Genomic DNA, 19508 nt, shown 5'->3' on the forward strand with positions numbered 1-19508 from the left:
CCACATTTGAGCGATCTCATATGGTATTTTTCTTTCTCTTTCTGGCTTACTTCACTTAGAATGACATTCTCCAGGAACATCCATGTTGCTGCAAATGGCATTATGTTGTTGGTTTTTATGGCTGAGTAGTATTCCATTGTATAAATATACCACCCCTTCTTTATCCAGTCATCTGTCGATGGACATTGAGGCTGTTTCCATGTCTTGGCTATTGTAAATAGTGCTGCTATGAACATTGGGGTGCAGGTGTCTTTTTGCAGTAGGGTTCCTTCTGGATATATGCCCAGGAGTGGGATCCCTGGGTCATATGGTAAGTCTATTCCTAGTCTTTTGAGGAATGTCCATATTGTTTTCCACAGGGGCTGCACCACCTGTGCACTCGTTTTTAACTTCGGCAGGGCAGCACGGCCCGTCTCTTCTATCTCCCTGTCCCTCTCTGCCTCTCCTACTCAGTTATAATTCTCATTTACTTCTGGGGCCACCGACCTACTTTTCAATTCCCATCTCACGTATTACCAGCTCCTCCTCTAAGCTTTAAGTTTCTTCCTTAAAATCTCACTTCAGAGCAGCACTGCTCTCCGTGGTGGCTCTGATTTCTCGGGCATCTCTTTGTTCGTGCTTTGGGGATGCTTTCATCCATCGTATCAGGGTCTTTCTTTCTTCCCTCGCCGCAGCTCTTCAAAGGCCGCTGGCTGGCTGCCCTTTTAAAGGCATATCATTTCTCATGTCTGAAGGAGGAGACGTCTACGCGGACCAGGAGCTTGAGTGAGCAGAGCCCGGAGGAGCGGGGCGGAGGAGGAGCGGGAGTGCTGGAAGGCTTGAGTTCCTGGCGGAGTCCCCGGGGTTGTGGAACCGCACCGGGCTGTGGGTGAGCCTCCCCCAGGCTGACAGCAAGTGGTCCGGGCTCACACCGAGGCGGTGCATGTCGCAGCGTGTTTCAGACTGCTGCTGTCACCTTCACCAGGGACAGATGAGTAGCTGCGTGGCTAGGTGACACCTCTAGACATCTCCAAACCCACATTCTGCTTGGAGCAAAGCTGGCCTGGTGGCTTTTTCTTATGAACGCTTCCCCCACCCCCATCCTATACCATGATTGAAGTGTGACGCAGGGGCGCTTCCAAACCAGTCTGCACACCTCGACCTTCCTCTTCTAAGCAAGGGATCACTGCCTTTCCTTTCAATGTGTGTCACCCACTTTAGTTAGCTCTGAGCTCTGCCCAGGTCACACAGAACAAGCCACCTTCCCTTGCTGTCCCCGCCACCTTCATCCGATTCCTCAGGCACGTGGCCGTGGCCCTCTTTCGGCTTGGGCTGTGACCCAGGAGATGCGCAGCCTCGTGAAAGATAACGTTGCTCTGTTTCTCACTCTCTTGGGTGTTTTTGGTTGGTTTCGCACAAGGAATGAGAGGGAGCTATGTTTACACAACCATTTGAAATTGAAAGAACAATTCCTTCCTTTGAATCCACCTCTTGTGTTTCTCCCCAGTTAATCTGATGCTGGAAGGCAGGGGATGGGGGAACTTGAAGAGAATGTCTAACATACTTATATTCAGAAAGCCACAGGTACAGATAGATGTTCCATTTCTCCTCTGCAGGGCTCCTCTCTGTCCTTTCTCTCTCTCTCATACGCACAGAACATTCTGCAAGCATACAATGACACTTTTTAATGCTACCTGTGAGCAGTGTGCAAAAATACTATTAAATGCTACGTGTGAGCAGTGTGCAAAGATACTATTAAATGCTACGTGTGAGCAGTGTGCAAAGATACTATTAATGAGGGAGACTGGAGAATTTAACTTGTGATGGAGAATTTTAATTCTGTCAAAGGAATGGTATGTAGCCATAGTGATTTCTTTCTTTAATTTAAAACGATTCAATTTCACATATAGATACAATCAATTTTCCCTAAGCTATTTTGATTGAAGTGTACCAAAGGAAAGATAGATAGATAGATAGATAGATAGATAGATAGATAGATAGATAGATAGATAGGTAGATAGATAGGATGAATGGATGGATGGATGGATGGATGGAAAGATAGATAGACAGACAGACAGACAAATTACAGATATCTACCTATATAGATATGTAGATGGACAGATACAGGCAGGACAGACAGATAAGCCGGGATGGATTGATAGACAAATAGACAGACAGACAGGCAGACAGGTATGGACTATAGATTATCTATATAGATATGTAGATGTATATATAATATATATTCCTCTTCCTACCATAATTTCTATTTTTGCCTTTTCCTTCCAGTTTTTGCGTTGGAAGGCGTTTTCCCTGTTTTGAGTTCAACATGCTTTCGTGTAGAAAGTCTGCAGCCCCAGATGAACACAGCAGATATTTACACAGAACAGCAGGGGAGCAGCATTGCGGGCGCGGGACTCAGGCTGGCGGCAAGAGAGGGATTCGGATTCACCGTCTAAACCGTCCCCGGAGCCCCCAAGTGTGCCGCACGCAGGGACTTCTTTTTATTTTCGCAGCATTCCTGATCACCTTCTGGACACACTTAAAACGAGGTGAAGTGTGTGGATTTTTGAAAAGAGATGAAAGAAAGATGTTGGTTTTGATACCTCTTGCTTGTAGCAGCTGATTTATTTCAACGAAATAAAAGGTTTAGAGAAAGGTTCAGAGGGTTCTTACCATGCCTCCCACTCAATGGGTAGAGAAAACATTCCACACTGAGAAAGACACCAATATAATTCTCAGAATTCATACCAGTATGGTGGGGTGGAAATTTATCTATGCTAGTTAGTCACGTCCCATTGCAATGGATTTACAGTGGACTAAAAAATAGGGCAACTTTAGGGGAGAAATCATACACCTAAAAGAAATATCAGCCTTTATTTATAATATAAATCCTATATTTAACTCAGGGCTCCATATCCCATTGGCATGGACGTGTTTCCCTCAGTGCCCTTTACTTGTTAATGCAGAAAGATTTCTTTGGAGTATTTCATAATAGACTTTTTTTTTAGGACGTCAGATTTGAGTCAGCCATCACCATGGCTTATTTGAGAATTAATCTGGTATGTATAATCTTATTTTGGAACCCTCATAATATAGTGCATAACAATGCTGTTTTGGAAATGACTACCCAGGGATGAGCTCAAACACTTTACAAGTGCTGTTGTGGGTAAGTGTCTACTTTGAGGGTCTATTACTGGCATTCTGCTGGAAACATTCTGAGTCTGGTAAGTGGAGAAAATGGCACAGAATGATGTTTCCTTTCTAAATTTTCTCCAAGCCACCATCCAATGTGGGTTATGATTCGGAAGACGCATCATTCCAATGCTAGAAGGTGTGTGTCAGTTTCTTTCTGTGAGCTCACCCCCTCTGAACCTCACAGGCAAGGATGGGGGCAAGGCAGAGCAAAGGACATCGCACACACACCTGTCCTTTTAATGGCTCACCCAAAAGAGGCTGAGCACCCAGCACGGAGGGAATTCAGGGCACTGACTCTCCACCGACTGTATTGCATCCCCACCATGGACATCGTCTGCAGACAGGGTTCTTTATGAAGCATGGCTGCAGGACCAGCCCATCCCTACCTCCCTGGGAATACTGGTCCAGCACAGCATCACTTCCATCTCCAGAACCCAGACGCGGGCATTTGTGCCACCCCAGAGCATGGAGCGTGCCCCAGGAGTTCGGCTTAGCCCAAGTACACCCCAGTGCAATGTTGGCCCAGCATTGAGAAGAGCCAGGGGAATGCTGCAGTGGCAGGGGTGGGCGCAAATGGACACACCGCCCTGGGGTAGGACCCCCACAAAAGGGTTGCCAGAAACCAAAGCTGAGGGCATTCTGCTTGCCCGCACTCTCTCCCAGAGGGCCCAGGGTACACTGGGTCTCGCTGCCTTCGTGCTGCCCATGGTGGAGGCACGCTTGCCTCCCGCTCAGGCATTCAGTCACAGGAGCCAGCACTAGGGGAGGTCCTGGGTGTCCTTGGGCAACCACCAACCTCCCGCAGGTCCCGAGAAGGACCTGCTCGGACATGATTCCTCTCCTGTGGGCTTCCTATTCGAAAGCCCTTCACTGTTATTAAGCCTCCTCTTCCTTCCCTGCATCAAAATGTGATTCCGTCTCACAAGCAGGTCTTGGTGGGAAAGGAGGAAGGGCTCTGATTAAAGAGGTTAAGACGGGAAGCTGAGCTGCGTCCTTTGGGACAGTTGCATTTTCACAAGGCGGATTCCCGGACGTAGCTGACAAAATGACCACGGGATTTTGCACAGAGAGGCGGCGAGCAGGGACGAGCCTGGGTCAGGGCAGAAAGTGAGATTTGGGCTCAGAAGTCTTTCTCGAGGGTTTGAATCATACAAGCAGCCAGATGCTTCCTTGGCAGAGCTGTAAACAAACGTGTGTTCTGAGGAGCGGGATGTAAAGAGCTCGGGCGTCCGGCGGCCGGGAGACCTTTAGATAGTGGGCTGTGTGGGATTTGCGGGATTAAACACTCTTTAGGAGGGGAAATGCCAACACACTTCACGAGTTCCTTCCCCTCCACCTGGCCATATGCTCACCCTCTTCCATCCTTCCCTTTCTCTCCGGGGCCTCATTTCTTGGAAGATGGGTTTCAGCCCTGTCCACCTACCACGGGTCCTTGTCACCTTTAGGATCAAGATAAGGTTACTCTACAGAACTCTTCACCATCTGGACTTTTGAAGCATCTCCTCTTCTACCTGCCTTGAATCATTCCGTCCACAGCAGATTCCAACAAAGACAAAAGACTCTCTCCTGGCTCCTCTCTGCCCTGGAGGGACAGCCCCTATCTCTGCTCCCCTGCTACGTAAACCTTCTCCAGAGCCTCCTCCACTGACGGTGCCCGGTTCTGCACATTTATCTTCCCCAGCCTGTCCTGGTCCCCTGAACTGACCCCGGCCAACCGCAGGTCACCCAGCCTTATGTCCACTTCCCTGAGCTGGTCTTTCTTGGACTCTCGGTAGCATCTGAAGGCAGACTGCCACTGTGATGACATCTCCCCTTTGCTTCCCGGGGCCACCATCAGTGCCCTCTGACCTGTTTCCATCGAGCACCTTTCACCTGTTGAAACCTGGATTCTTCTAAAGCTCTGTGCTGTCCTCGAAGCCGGGCATGGGTGTATCTTGACAGACAATCACAAGAGCACTGGGTCAACGGGAGTGGGATGTACGCCATGACGTGACCTGAACGTCTCCCCTTCCACCTTGTCCCCTCCGTTCGTTCTTCTCACCAACATCATTTACTGCTACGTCGGCTAATGATTTTTTTTAAATGCACATTTCACATTAGAACACAGACTGGGTCCTCCGATTCATGTCTCGAACTCTGAATCCCCCCGCCGAGAGCCTTAGCCACCTCTCGCCCAAATGACGTAACCGCTACAGACACTGGAAGACCCTTCTGTGTGAGCTAATCAGACGAACGCATCTGGGTGTTGCCAAAAGGTACAAATCACATTGGAACCTGGGGTTTTGTCGCAGAGCCAACTTCCAGCAAGCCCGTCGCTTCTGATGGATTCTGTAGCCTCCTCCTTTTGACGATCACGAACAGGGCTGAACTTCTGGGAACAAGTTTCCGTGTGGACGTGCATTTTCATTTCTCTTGGGTGCTCACCTACGAGTGGAAATGCTGGGTAGTGTCCGGTCCCTCTGGGTTTTGCTTTTCCAGAAACCGGCCAGGCTAGCCTTGTACTGCCTTCTGACTTGAGCTTGAATGCCACTTCCATAGCGAGGCCCCCTCCCTTGGCCCTACGAGCCCCAAATTAAATGAGGTGCTCACTGCCATCTCTCTTAAACACTGTGCTTCCTTCCACCTGGCAGTGTTGGTAACAACAGGCCGTTGTGTACCTCCCTGTGGGTGAGTCCTAAATTACACACTGCGCAGGGGTCAGACCACATCCGGGAGACAAAACCAAACCAAAGGGAAGGGTGGCAAGGTTAATCTCCCCTTGAAAAGTCCCGGGGTATGTTTTGAGCCACTACTTCCAAAAAGCACTGGCCAGAGACAGGCGGGCGGCTGTCCCCAGCGGACGTGGGGTGGTGGACAGCAAGCTGACCGCAGAGTATGAGGCTGGAGCTGCTGTCCCTGGGACCTCCACCAGGATGCCGGGGGCAGTGGGCTGGAGGCTGACTCCCCTCTCCTAGAGTTCAGGTGGCGAGCTCTCACTGGATGCTGTGAGGCTGGCGGCCGTGGGGCTGGGGAGTACGGACAACCAGAATTTGGAGAGGAGAAATCAAGGTACGGAAACAAAAGAAATCGTCTCAGGGAAGGGAGGGCTGGACGGAAAACGTCAGAGCTCTGTCGCTGAATGGCATTTACAGACCGTCCCTAATAATTACCGGTGCTCTTCCCCAGGGACCGGAGCCCGGGGACGGGAGTACTTTTGGGAACCTGCCAGAGAGCTGAAGACACGCAGCTCACTGCCACCTCGGATCCGCTCGGGAACGGGCTGAGGACTTGCTCCTCCAGCGTGACTGGGCGTTCGTGAGGAACTCAGCAGAGAGTAGACAGCTCACCGCGCAGGCCCCATAAGTGTTTGCAAAGAGAGAGCCCTCGAGAATGACACTTGGCGGTGTTTTCCGGAGGCAGGTGGCGAACACTGACGACCACAGCCACGGGGGAGCCGTCTCGGGCAGAGAGAAAGCATGAGCACTCCGCGAGCTAACATCCGCCCAGCTCGTGGACACCTGTACCTTGTCTCGGGAAGACAGCCTCCTTGACAAAAACGCACAGTGCAGCTACAGCAGGGACGCCTTCTACGTTAATTACCAGCAGTTTTACCTATTTCCCTGTGGTTAAAGGTCCCAGTCCTGGGCATGGTTAGGGCTTCTGGGCTGAGAAGTGAGGACATCTCATGTCCACTCTGCAGCTGCCCTCCCCTCCGGTCTTACAATCACGTCCCCGAACTGTGCCCCAGTTTCCTCACAGGGGATAGTGCTCTCCGCCACCACACACGGTGGATTTGGACACGAGAGAGCCAAGCAAAGGCCCAGGGTCGTGCGTTCATAGATACAAAGGACTGAGCTTATGATCAGCACTAGGAGACTGTGAGATGACCTGCTTATGCAGACACTTGAGGGCATTTTGCAATTTTCAACTGATCAGCCTATGTGAATACTCGGTACTAATTAAAACTGTTTTCCATGGGTTTTCCTTATTCCGGCAACTGTCTGGCTCTTTGCCTCTCTTCTCTAGGTAAGCACGTTTGCACAGCCAGGGTTTGGTTTTGTACTCCCGGAAGACACAGAACGTGCCCGCTGAGCAGAGGCGAGAGGAAGGTTCGCTGCGGGGACGTGGGTCCTGCTGGTGTTCCATCCGGGCCCTCTGCAGTCTCCTGGCCCTGCAGGCTCCCAGGGTTGGTGGATCTGTGACCTCCTGGTGTACCTGATTCCAGGGCGTCGGCCTCCTCCTGGTTAACACCACTGTGCCTCGCTCCCAGTAGCACTGAGATAGCTAATCCTCTTTAGGTGCGTGCCCTGACTGCATGTTGTTCCTGCGGCCCAGCTGGCACTGGCATCTTGTCTGTCCTGACAGCCCACGCCAGCTTCCCAGATCCTGAGCCCTATCCTCTGCCACTGCAAGTCCCGCCTGAGCATGACTCACTGACCGCACGGACAGCTGAGTCCATACGGAAGGGCCGCCAAGAGATGAGCCCGGGAATACTAGAAGAGCTCGTGGCCGAGGAGTTCAGGGGTACAGAAAGCAGACCACAGACTCGGGGAGCGCCACAAAGTCCAAACAAGACCGAAACAAAACGGGCCATTCCTCGGAAGACCAAAGACCAAGAATGAAATCTTAACGTCAGCTGGAGAAAAGAGACAGACTTCAGACGTAGGAACACGAGCTGGTGCTTAATCAAAGCTATGACACTCAGGGAACGAGGAAAACAGTACCTTTAGAGGATGAGAGAAAAATTAATCTCAAAGCAGAATCCAGTATCCACTGAAAACCATGGTGACACAGACATGTTCAGACAAACACCTGAGCGATTCTGACATCAGGAGACTCACGTATGTAAACATAAAGGGCATTACTCATTGACTAGAATTTCTAGAATGACGATGGGCGCTTACTGAGATGGGAAACCCTTCCTGTTTTGTTTCTGACATTTAAAGAATGCTGTTTTGCCACCAAGCAGAGTATTAACTCAGCTTACAGAGAAGAAGGTATTCTATTAGTTAAATATCTATCCATACTTGATTAAGACTTTGAATACGGAATGCATGTCAACTGCTTTCAAAAGAGGACTTTGAGAACACAGCGTGTTAAGTGACTTTGCACAATGTATGAATTCACCATCCGTCTGACAAGGTTTTCAATAAGTAAATGTATATGGCGGCACGTTTCCCAAGATTTCACATTTATTAAAAAAGATGAGAGACTATTAGGATTCTTAAATACTTGATCGTTTTCATCCCAAAGGGAAATAGATTATTGGCATCTTGGCAAATACTTGGAAACATTTTGATGTAAAAAATACTCACTGTTAGTTACAATGTGGTAGAAATCCGTGCAGAACTTGGGAAGCACAGGCATTTGCGGTCAGCAAAAGCAACCGTTTAAGACAGCACTTTAACACCAAGGGGACGGTCTCACGGTCTCTAAATGAATGTGTGACAGGCACTCACCATTGTGTGTGTGTGTGGGGGGGGGTGTCCTGCCCCTTGTCACACACACTGGATGCTAACCCTCGTACTGAAAAAAGAAAAAAAAAAAAGATATGGAAGCAACTCAAATACTTTACAACTCAAGTGCAACAAGATAAATGGCCTACGATGTCTTCTTACTCGGTTTTGAGGGTCTACGGAGAATGAGCCTACGGTAGGCAAATAACAGTCTTGAATTACCTCCACCTGGATGAGTTTTTCTGACGAAAAGAACTTACAAGGAATGGAAACACCCCACGATTAACAAAGGAGGTGAAAACAAGGTGCTCCCATGTACAAGACACGATCTATTAAAGAGACTCAGCGAGAAACCAGGACGCTCTGAGGCACCGTGAAGATCTGCCTTCAGAGAGAGTGTGAGCTATTCAGACAACCAACCCCTCTGTCAACCAGATTATCTTCAACCAACAGAAGCCAGTGGACAACGGTACCCGGACTCTGAAATCTTAAGAACCGAAGTTGCCATTTTATAAATCTTTCAGTATGAGCTCAGTGTCCTCACCCCAGCGTGGCCCCAGCAACTGTTTACACCAGCACTACCAAGTATTTATTGCCCCCAATTCACAGGTCAGGCATCTGAGGTGGAAAGGGGCGAAGCAAAGCGACACCACCGTTCAGTAGCGGAGCTGGGATGGGAACTGAAGTCGGTCTAATTTGAAATCCCTTGCTCTCTAGTTCTCATTTTCCCTTTACAGAAGATGATGATGGTGGTGATGACAATAATAGTAACAGTAATCATTCCAGACTCAGGTCAGAAAACTTTCATATAAGGCGAAGTAGACCTGGGCTTTATGCTCTGAATAGTAGCATGCAGACCGTGGTGAACAGAGAGAGTTAGTACCAATAGCCTAAAACTCATTTTTTTTGTTATAAACGTTGTTATTGTGTGCAAATTTGTTTTTAAAATTTGGAAACACCATTCAAAGCATGCCAAATGTAGCATCAAACCATCCATTATACTCAAAGGGACGTGAACTGAGGTAGCTAAGCACTGAGCGCTGCTGCAGAGCAGAAGTGATTCCTTTCCCTTAAAAAGTCAGTTCCCTCAAGTGTGAAACAGGCGTCTTCCAGACCTTTTCTCTGTAAGTCACTGGACTCTAGCTAAGGACTTACTAGAGGTGGAAAAACTCTAATAAATAGTGATTAGCATGTTCTGAAAGTGTCCATATGTTTTATTTAAGTGGAATGAAGAAGAGATGGATGACATCACCTCTTGGGGGTTGTCATGGGCACTGAAAACCCTTCTGAAGGACACAGAGTATCAGCAAACAGCGGCAACTGAGGGCACAAAACAGCATAACTGTGTGAATCCCTGCATGTTTTCCTAACGGAACACACTTTAAAGGAGCTAAGAAACTAGGACAACTCTTCTTAAAAACACTTTTGGCACGAGTCATTCTGGTCTCAATTTTCATCATGACACCCCTGTGATATTGAGGGGTTGAATTCACTGGAAAAACATCAGCGGTAAACGTCGCAAAGCAACCAGACCCATGTAGCAAAATAAGCAAGAACATGTGTGCTTTGGCCAAACATCTGTATTTTAACTTTGCACAAAAAAGCACAAACTGTTTGGCCGCAGACTTGGTTAAAAACCATACAGACAACACCATCTAGCCAAATGCAGCCTAGAGGAAAAGTGATGTTGATCCAGACCCACGTCATTTAGAGCGGCACTGAATCTGTTTGTCTTATGCATGCAAAGTGGCCTAAGGGAAAGAAAACACCAACACAGATATTGTGAACGCACACCATCCCGAACCAAGTAAGTGCCTCAATGACAGCCTTTATTTGCTATCTGTGAAGGCAGCCTGCTTCGCTTAGAGTATGTAAATGTCATTTTACAGTGTGAGTGTTGTTTGAGTCAGGAGAAAAAAGGTCAATCAGTCCCAGGTGTATTTTACATTTGTTAGAGGGTAATGTTCTTTTCTAAGGGTAAAAATCGTACTCCCAAACCAATAGAACGTGAACAAGTCTCAAAACATTTATTCAGTTCAATTAACTGGTGAGGGAACCAGTAAGACGTAACAGCCGACTCGAAGGAGAATTCAAAGAACAGACGCATATTGATTCAGGCAATCAAGAATGTTGACATGAATTTGCTGAAATGATGCAAAACTGGCCAAGAGTGAGAGGCAGTCACTGACCATCAGTCATTCCCCGTGATGATCAGAGACATTACTACCGTTTTTTCCTACAACTTACAGAGTTAAGAATTAGCTCAACAACAATCCGTAATAGGAAACCCCTGGGACGTTGCACCAGTGAGAACACCCTGTGATGGTACTTGCAGCATTTTCAGTGCCTCTGACAATGTTCCCATCACAAAAGGCTGAGTCAATGTATTAGAAGGGGTCAATCACCAAAGGGTAGTATTCGATAAAGTGTTCCAAAAAGGGGCCACAGCTCTTGGTCGTACCAAGAATGCATTCTGAAGTCCAATTCTATTTGCATCAAAGAATGTATTAGAAAAATAAATGTTCTCAAATGAGGGGCCTAAACTCTCTGAGGTAGAAAACATTCTCAAACGTGGATAAGCACCTTGAAATAAGACGTAGGCTACAGATATGTTCGCACTAAAAGGAAACTACAGATCGCACAGCTCAGAGTGGGTCTCGGAGCAGAGGCCCACAGAGATTCTTAAGGGCCCATAAATAATGTCAACACCTGCTGATAAGGAGAATGATTTATTAAAAGCTCACCCATAACATGGCTTTACCACTCGGATTACAAACCAAACAGAATTACCGCCTCACTGTCATCAGTTGCCATTGCATGTGAAGATGAAACACGGAGGAGACGGAGACAGCGTACAATGAATTTAAATATAATGCATATGCACATACACATATACACATAAAAGCATATACATAGATGTGTACATATTTTACATTTTCCAGTCAGGGTTGAGAAGAACAAGGAAGAGAAAGAAACGAACCCAAACTGTTCACACAGTATATATGCTTATTCAAGTGACACTTCTGAGCTGCGTTCCGGGGCGTCTGCACTTGGCTCTCTCTCCACCTGTCAAGTTGGAGTTCGTCACCGCTTCAGACTGAGTGGTCCAGGCCTTCGTGGGTAAGAAGGCGGCTGCCCGGCTGGAAGGACTGTTCGTGTGGAGATCTGGGAGTTGGCGCTTCCTCTGCCCGTCTGCGGGGCAGGGGGTTCCCAGGCGTGGGCGCAGGGAGCTCCTCACTCGTAGGGCGGCAAACCAAACAGCTCAGGCTGGAAGTCCTGCAGGGACCCCAGCACGAGCGTGGCCTTTGTGGTCAGGTGTCGGCTTAAGTTTCTGTCGGGAACCATGACCACCTGCATCCCGGCTGCAAGGGCCGCCTCCACCCCGTTCGGAGCGTCTTCAAAGACCAGGCACTGTGGGGTGAGGGAGACAAAGAGGGTTGAGACGGCCTTCTCCATAAGCACTCATGGAGCCTGGGTTTTCACTACCCAGTGTCAGCATTTCAGGACGTACTTCACCACGGCAGCCATGTCGGCATGCAGACAGACAGAAAGGAAACGTAGGCTTTCCCGTTTAGGCACCACGGGGAGGAGAGGACTCCGTCCCTCACAGGGTCCGTGGGCATCGCACAGGGGAGAGGGTTCCATCGCCGGCCCAAAGCCTTGCTGAAATGTGGCACAGCTGGGTGGCGAAGCTGGACTCTCGCTCTAAAACTTTATTTTATTCAAATCGTAAGAATCTGTTCAATTGACAACTGGCCATGTAGAACACGAGAGGAAATTGTGGGGGTAGTGGGGAGCTTTTTCGATGTAATATAATTTCAGAGCTGCTAACATTCCAAGTACTGTAGTTTGGAAATCAAATGGTTAGGGTGTTTTAGTGACAGACTCAGCCCCTGGGTGTGCCAGTCGTGTACCAGACGTTTCCTGAGCACGGAGATTTAGTACCAGGTGCGGTATGTCTTCTGGCTCATTCAGATGCCCACATCCACACGGGGGTGTCTGCGCCCTGTGTGCATCAGGAAGGTCCTCAAAGTGCCATCCTGTGACCGTGCAACTGCAAGTTTCACATCAGGACTCGCCCCAAACCAGAGACAGAAGTCTACCCCACGGAGGAATAGATGTGTTATCCATATACTGCCTTCCCTCCCAGGAAAACATGCACTGGGAAAGTGTCCTTGGCTCCTGGAATTCCACACTGAGCATGAAATCAGCTTTATTCTCTTCCAGTGAGAGCGCAGGAACCAGACACCTAAGAGGGCTGCTCTCGTCACACACACACACACACACACACACACACAGACACACACACTCACTCTCTCTCTCTCTCACACTCTCTCTCTCTCTCTCTCTCTCTCTCTCTCTGTCACACTGTTACTGCTGGTCTGCTCTGGAACAGGTCACTGACTTCTTTTCTTTCCTTCCCTCCTTTACTTTCCTCTGGGGCTGAGTTATTTATGAGCCGACTTGCCCCAGGGCCAAGGCAAGGACAAAGTGAGTTACTACTTCTCGTGACAGTAGGTCAGCACCAGGGACCTGCACAGCGTGGGCTGGGGCCCAGGAGAAGGAGCGAAACCTGGACAGCCCTGGGCACACAGGACAGCTAGGCCCACCGACGTCCTCGGAGGACTTCTGAAGCCCCCTGGCAATTTTTTTTTTTTCTTTTAAACAGATTCTCTGCTTCTACCGTGAGATGATGGTCTCCATGTCAGGGTGGGGAAATGGCTGCTTATACGGTCCAGGTGTGCTTCTTGGTTATCTGATGCTGACACTTCCTGTTGGTGACATTTCTGTCCCTGCCTTTTTACAGTTATGACCTGATCGTATTCTAAATGTCCCTATTGTTTGATCTGGGACCACAAACAGGCACTTAAATGTCAACTGACTTCAACTGACATTTTGTTTTGAAAGACCTGAGGATCTGGAAGCCCTGTGCAGTGCACCCACGAAATTCCAGCTGGGGCCGAGGAGGAGATCTGGTTGATCCCTTGGGGTAACAGTGGTAAGCTGGAGTCCTGAAGGCAGGTTTTGTTTTGTGTTTGTGCCGGGCTCCTTCCCAGGAGGACGCAGGCAGCTGCGAGGGGAAACTGGTGGCTCAGAAACCATGGCACTAAGCAAAACAGGGGCCCAAAACCTCTGTCCTCATCGGAGAACCGCGGGCAGTGCATTCACACCCGGAGGCCCAGTCCACATGCCGCTGAAGGTCCAGGAAATAAAAGGAGGAATGGGGGCGTGGTGAGGACAGGCTTGCTGGGTATTTATGGCCCCGATTCAGGGAGCGTAACTGACACACCCTCCTTCTGAAAGTCTCCCTGCCCCTCCAGGCGTGCACCGCTTACTGGTTTCTGTTTTCAGTTCACCGTTTGCCCCCACCCAATTCTGGAATGAATCATCCCCTCATAGCTCTGAGGTGTGAAACATAACTTTCAGGACGCAAGCGGTGAAGAACGGCGAACATCACGGAGGCCAGCCTGAGGGACAGCAGGGAGGACGGGCGTGGGGGGCGAGGCGGCAAGACACGCTGAAGTGTGTCCGTGTCTGTCAGCCAGAAAGGCTGGGCCCCGCAAGTGACTCGGGGGAAAAAGCCAGCAGGCGGACCGGGGAGTCTGGACAGAGCCGTTTGAGATGCTGACTCCTCTGAAAGGCCGAGCGCGATGGCAGCCCATTGTAAATACGGTCAGAGGAGTAACTGAGGCCCTGAGTGTGCACATGTGTCGGGAGCACCTAACGTCCCTCCTACCCCCTTTCCCCTTTCTCCTTTCCCCCGCCCTCCCCGCTCAGCAGTTGTCAAAAACGCCCTCCCAGGGCGGCAGTGGGGCTCTGTACACCTGCTGACGAGAGTTCCAGAAGGGCAGAGACACTGCAAGAGAATCTGAAGTCTTAAAAGCGGATGGGCCAGTCCAGGCGAGCGGGGAGGACGAGAGTCTGGCAGGAAGACTTAGCTGCAAACGGGGCTGGGTGGGCCTGTGCCGTTGACGGGGAACGGGAACCTCTGGGCCTCTCTGCCCAGGCCTTGTTCTCACACAAATTGAGCAGAGCAGCTAAGTGCAGGACAGAAAACAGACACGACGCGAATCCGGCCAAGAACCAGCACCAGCGCCGGGTCCACACGGCCCACCCAGCACGGGACTTGATTCCCAGTCACGCGACAGCCCTGGGAACTGTGGGGCATCCCCCTCCGTCTTAGAAACAGCAGGATTACCAAGCAGCACACTGTAAAAACGCCTCGAAAGGTTTCTGTGCAGCCATCACTCTCTGTGTCTTGACCCATGTGTCCAAAGCTTCTAAGGATGACTCAGGGAAAAGCACCTCATGTCTAGAAACCTGAACACTGTGTGGCCATTGACTGCTCGGCTTGTCTAAGCATTAAAATGAAAGAGTGCATCTTTGAAAGTTACCCAGGAAGATGTGGCCCGTTCATCACGGGGTTCGAGGGGCATAAAACCACACAAAGACATAAGCTAAACCATACAGCTTACATCATACTCGAATAGAAGGAGGAAATACTTTCCTCTTGCAAGCACCAAGATATCTCCTGGCAGTTTCTAATCGCCACACGCAGCCAACGCAGGCCACGCTTTGCCCGTCCTCTTCTTTTTAAGTATTTCACTGCTCCCTTAGTGACCAGCCCAGCCCTTCCCACCCTGCACTGACTGACAACACTTGACCTTCAACTCACTCCCACCTCCTTGTAAAATGTGAACAAGGTAATTTGCACTTTGGTTTCTGCAGAAAGAGACCTCCCTCTCGACAAAGGGTCTGCAGGGGCGGCAGGCAGGTGGAGAGGTCACGGGAGCAGAACACCCTTTCTCCCTCCCGGACCCCTCATTTCATCCCCCCTCCAGGAGATTCTGTGGACGCGGGTGGGTACGAACGTTCCACGCCCATGTGACTAATGCAGTGACCTTTGCAGCACAGCACACGTAGCGGGCACTCCAAGGCACACGGCCATGACTTCAAAGAAGTTGCTGGTGACAACTGTCCTTCTCACAGCTTCTGCTGGGCTGCGACGAGGTGGGGCTGCACTAAACGCACCTTCTTGAGGTGCCGGGCAAAGAGCGGGCATCTGAGGAGCAGCTGCCAAATTCGAGGAAATGGCACAAGTTCCCTGTACAGGACTCAAAGCAACAAAGGGGGCCGAGGAGTGTCCAGTGGAGGGCAGCAGCCAGCCCAGCCCTCTCCTGCTGACAGACTAGGCAAGGTGGCAGGGGACAACCTTTAAAAGAATGACACAGCCCTTGAGGCTACGACATAAACTGGTTAGAACCAACCAGGCCCAAGATGGCGGAAGATCCGACTTGCAGGAGACCTTGAGCCTCACTATACGCTGACTGTGATACATCAGCTGCTAAATGACACACCTGCAGGCATCATGAGTTCCCAGACTGACCTAGGAAGCCAAAAAGCGGGCAGTGGCCCAATTCCTGGAAATCCCCACCCACTCCCCCAAAATATTTGGAATAACCCTCCCATTTGTTACCTATGAAATTATCCAGCTCATAAAAAATAACCACCGTGCACCCCGGGGCGGCTCTCCCTTCTGAGATGAACCGCATTCTGTGTCTGGAATGTACGTCTCTCTAAATCAACTAGCTTTCACTACTATGCCTCGTTCTTGAATTCTTTCCTGCGCGAAGGCAAGGATCTCACTTGGTGGGGCACATTGCAGGGGCTCACCCAAGACGTGGGTCATGCCCATCGTCTGGTTTCCCCTTCTCCTGCAACACTGTCAAGGGTGAGGGGCCTGAGCCAAGGCGAGCTGAAGGTCACAGCAGCACGCAGGTGACAGAATGTAGGAACAGCGCCCGGCTCTCCAGAATCTACTGCTCTTTTCACTTTACCAAGCTGAAGGCTAAAATATATCTGAATTCCATCTGCAGGAGAGCAGATGAGCTTAATTAAACTGTAGCTTGAAGGGTTTAATTTAGAAAGAATGACATTTCCAACTACTGGGGAGGTGAAGCGAAGTGGTTCGTAGGCTCAGCTCCCGGAGGCACTGCACCACCTTCTCTGAAGATGCCTGGGTCCAGCAGTGCCCTGGAAGATGGCCCGTGTCCACGATCTTCACCCAGGCGCTTGTCGAACCACCCAGAGAGGCAGAAGGTCCTTTAAAGGTGAGGATCCTACGAGTGAGACGGCCCACTTGATAACTAAGAAGTTGCACAAAATAGAGTCCTTGTCTGACAGTGGTGGAGAGAACGGATAGAAGCCGACGGAATTAGGGAAATCCTCTGGAAGCAACAGAGTTTGATGGATGATATGCTGCATGCTGGGGCAAAGGAGATTCCCAGCTCTCTGATGTGCAGGGCACTGGGGCCATCATTCTGTGCAGGGAAGGAGAGCCTGCTTTGTCACACCCTGGGTTTGAGGCCACTGTGGGAGGGTCAGGTAGAGAGATGAGGGGCCTCCCCACGTCCTCGGTGAGTGGAGGTGGGCTGGGTGTGGAGCTGTAAAGAGGAGGAGGGAAAGATGGAGACGAGGAGGGAAAGAGGGACACAGGGTCTGGGCAATCTCAGTTTTCCACAGTGAGCGAGGACCCAGGATGGAGGAAGCCCCAGGGACAGCGGGGTCCGAGGGGGAGCCAGGAGAGGCGGCGGAGGGGCCAGGTGAGGGGCAGCCCCGCGGCGATGCCAGGTTCCTCATAGGATCAGGTGTGTCATCAGATGGCCCGGGGCCCCTCCCCTCTTACTTCCAGGGGCTCCCACCTGTGTGCAGAGTCACCGTCCCCACCGTGCTTCTCCTCCTCAGCCCAGGCCAACAAGGACTCAGTCATCAGTCCTGCTCCCCTGCTCCCTGCAGTTCTCCAAGACAAACACTGTCCAGATCTGAGGTGACACTTGGTAATTAATTTTATGTTTTAAACAATTACACGTGTCCCATTTTTAAGTCATACACTTTTCTGGAACTCATGAACTTTTTACATGGGACTATGTCCTGTCTAGGGAGCAAAGCTTTTCCTTTTGCCAGGTAAAACACAAAATTTGACCTGAGGTCACTCTGGTTCACTGTCATGAGTCTCAGAGGACCTGGCATTGTGTGTATGCAAATTTCAGTACCTCTGAAAGCAACGCCCGTGATTATTCATTATATGTGAAGCCAGGTATGATCCAAATCTAATCACTAAGACAATTTTCGACTTAACCACTACTTTTAAGTTGAAACTTTCATTGTATCACTTTTTGCAGTACATTGGACTCCATACATTAATTTTGTAATATCAACTTCAATTTTCACACTGTGAGACATCAAAACTTTGATGTCTTAAATGTTACGTTTGATCAATTTTTTGTCAAGAGCACTCATATCTAAGGTTTAAGTTTTATTTGTCTTCATGCTCTGTGCCAGACAGTGAACTACCTATAAATAAGCACCACAATATTATGACACAATATATACACTTAACTAGTAAACTTTAGGTACTGTTGTAAAAATGACTGAGCTTTGCATGCATTTTGTTGTAAATTAGTACTTTTGTTTATGTTCTTCACTTTTTAATCCATCTATCCACTCATCCACCATGCATTCATCCATCCATCCATGCACCCACCCACCTATCCATCCATCCACTCATCCATTTATCCATCCATCTACGATCCATCTATCCATCCACTCATCCACCATCCACCAATCCATCCATTTTTCCAGGCATCCACCATCCATCCATCCACACAACCATTCACCCATCCATCCATCCACCATCTCTCTATCCATCCATCCACTCTTCTACCATCTATTCATCCATCTAGCCACCCATCCATCCATCCATCCACCCATCCGTCCACCCATTCATGCATCCACCATCCATGCATCCATCCATCCACCCATGTGTCTATCAAAGTAACCATCCACCCATGTACCCATCCCTATCTATCTACCTACCTACTTACCCACCCAGCCACCCACCTATCTATAGCTGTGCTATGGTCTGTTATGGCTGTGCTATGCTACTATTTTACTGAATTAACTTGAGTCTGAAAATAAAAATAATAAAACCAGTACTGACATAAACATATTTATAACCAAATCCTCTAGAGCTGCAGGCTACATACATGAATGAATCACACCACCAAATTGATGCCTCTTCCTTTTGAGAAAAGCTTTTGAAGAAATGTAGGATTTAACAACTCTGTGGGCATGGGTGGCAGGCTTCCTAAGGCATTGTCACTTTATTCATGAAAACTACATTGTGAGGCACCCTCAGTGTCTGTTTTAAAGTGCATGCATGTAAATTAAGTGCTGAGCAAAGGACTTTAAGATAGCTCAGAAAACTTTCTCTTATTTTCCCTTTTAATAATACAGATTGTGTCCACCGATTTGTCAGCAACCACTAGAAAGCCCAGAGAAGCTTGCAAAGGCGCCAAGTACTTTAAGAGTCTTAAAACAAGTGTTGAGAGTGCTGCATGGTCAACAGAATCCTTTTTCCTCTTCCTACTTCCTCTATGTAGTCAAGTAAATATGCAGTCACGTCCGTTTCCTCGACCTTTACCAAGACACATGTGAAACACAGGTGGGCCCCAAGGCCCCTGTTAGTTTCGCATGTTAAGAGTCAACTATGACAACAGCCTTGAAGATGATCCACCGACATGACTAATACTCCTAAATATATACTATAGGCTGAACTGTGTTTCCCCAAACTCAAATGCTCTACCTTAACACCCAATCTATTTGGAGATAGAGTCCCCAGAAGGATTTTAAGGTGACACGAGTCCCAAGGGGGGCCCTAACCAGTTAGGGGGTAGTGTCCTTCCAAGAAGAGAAAGAGGGAAGCTGCTGTCTCTGCCCTCTTCCCGCCCCCCACTCAGAGGAAAGGCCACGTGGGGGCACAGGAGCCCAGCAGCGAGCCCTCCCCAGAAGAGAACCAGCCACAGCCCTCACACTGGACTGCCGGGGCCAGGAGCAGCG

The 19508-nt window shown here is 49.4% G+C and overlaps 1 protein-coding gene across 1 annotated transcript in view; it reads right to left on the bottom strand.

Moving 5' to 3' along the window:
• Positions 1 to 11319: 11319 nt before the first annotated feature.
• Positions 11320 to 19508, bottom strand: part of PUDP (pseudouridine 5'-phosphatase) — a 64454-nt gene continuing 56265 nt past the window's right edge. The window contains exon 4 of the mRNA XM_032475336.1: positions 11320 to 12020. Coding sequence (XP_032331227.1) covers positions 11844 to 12020 — 177 coding nt within the window. The 3' untranslated portion in view covers positions 11320 to 11843. The remainder of the gene's footprint in view (positions 12021 to 19508) is intronic.

The sequence above is a fragment of the Camelus ferus genome, chromosome X, assembly GCF_009834535.1.
Source record: "Camelus ferus isolate YT-003-E chromosome X, BCGSAC_Cfer_1.0, whole genome shotgun sequence".
Taxonomy (NCBI): Eukaryota; Metazoa; Chordata; class Mammalia; order Artiodactyla; family Camelidae; genus Camelus; species Camelus ferus.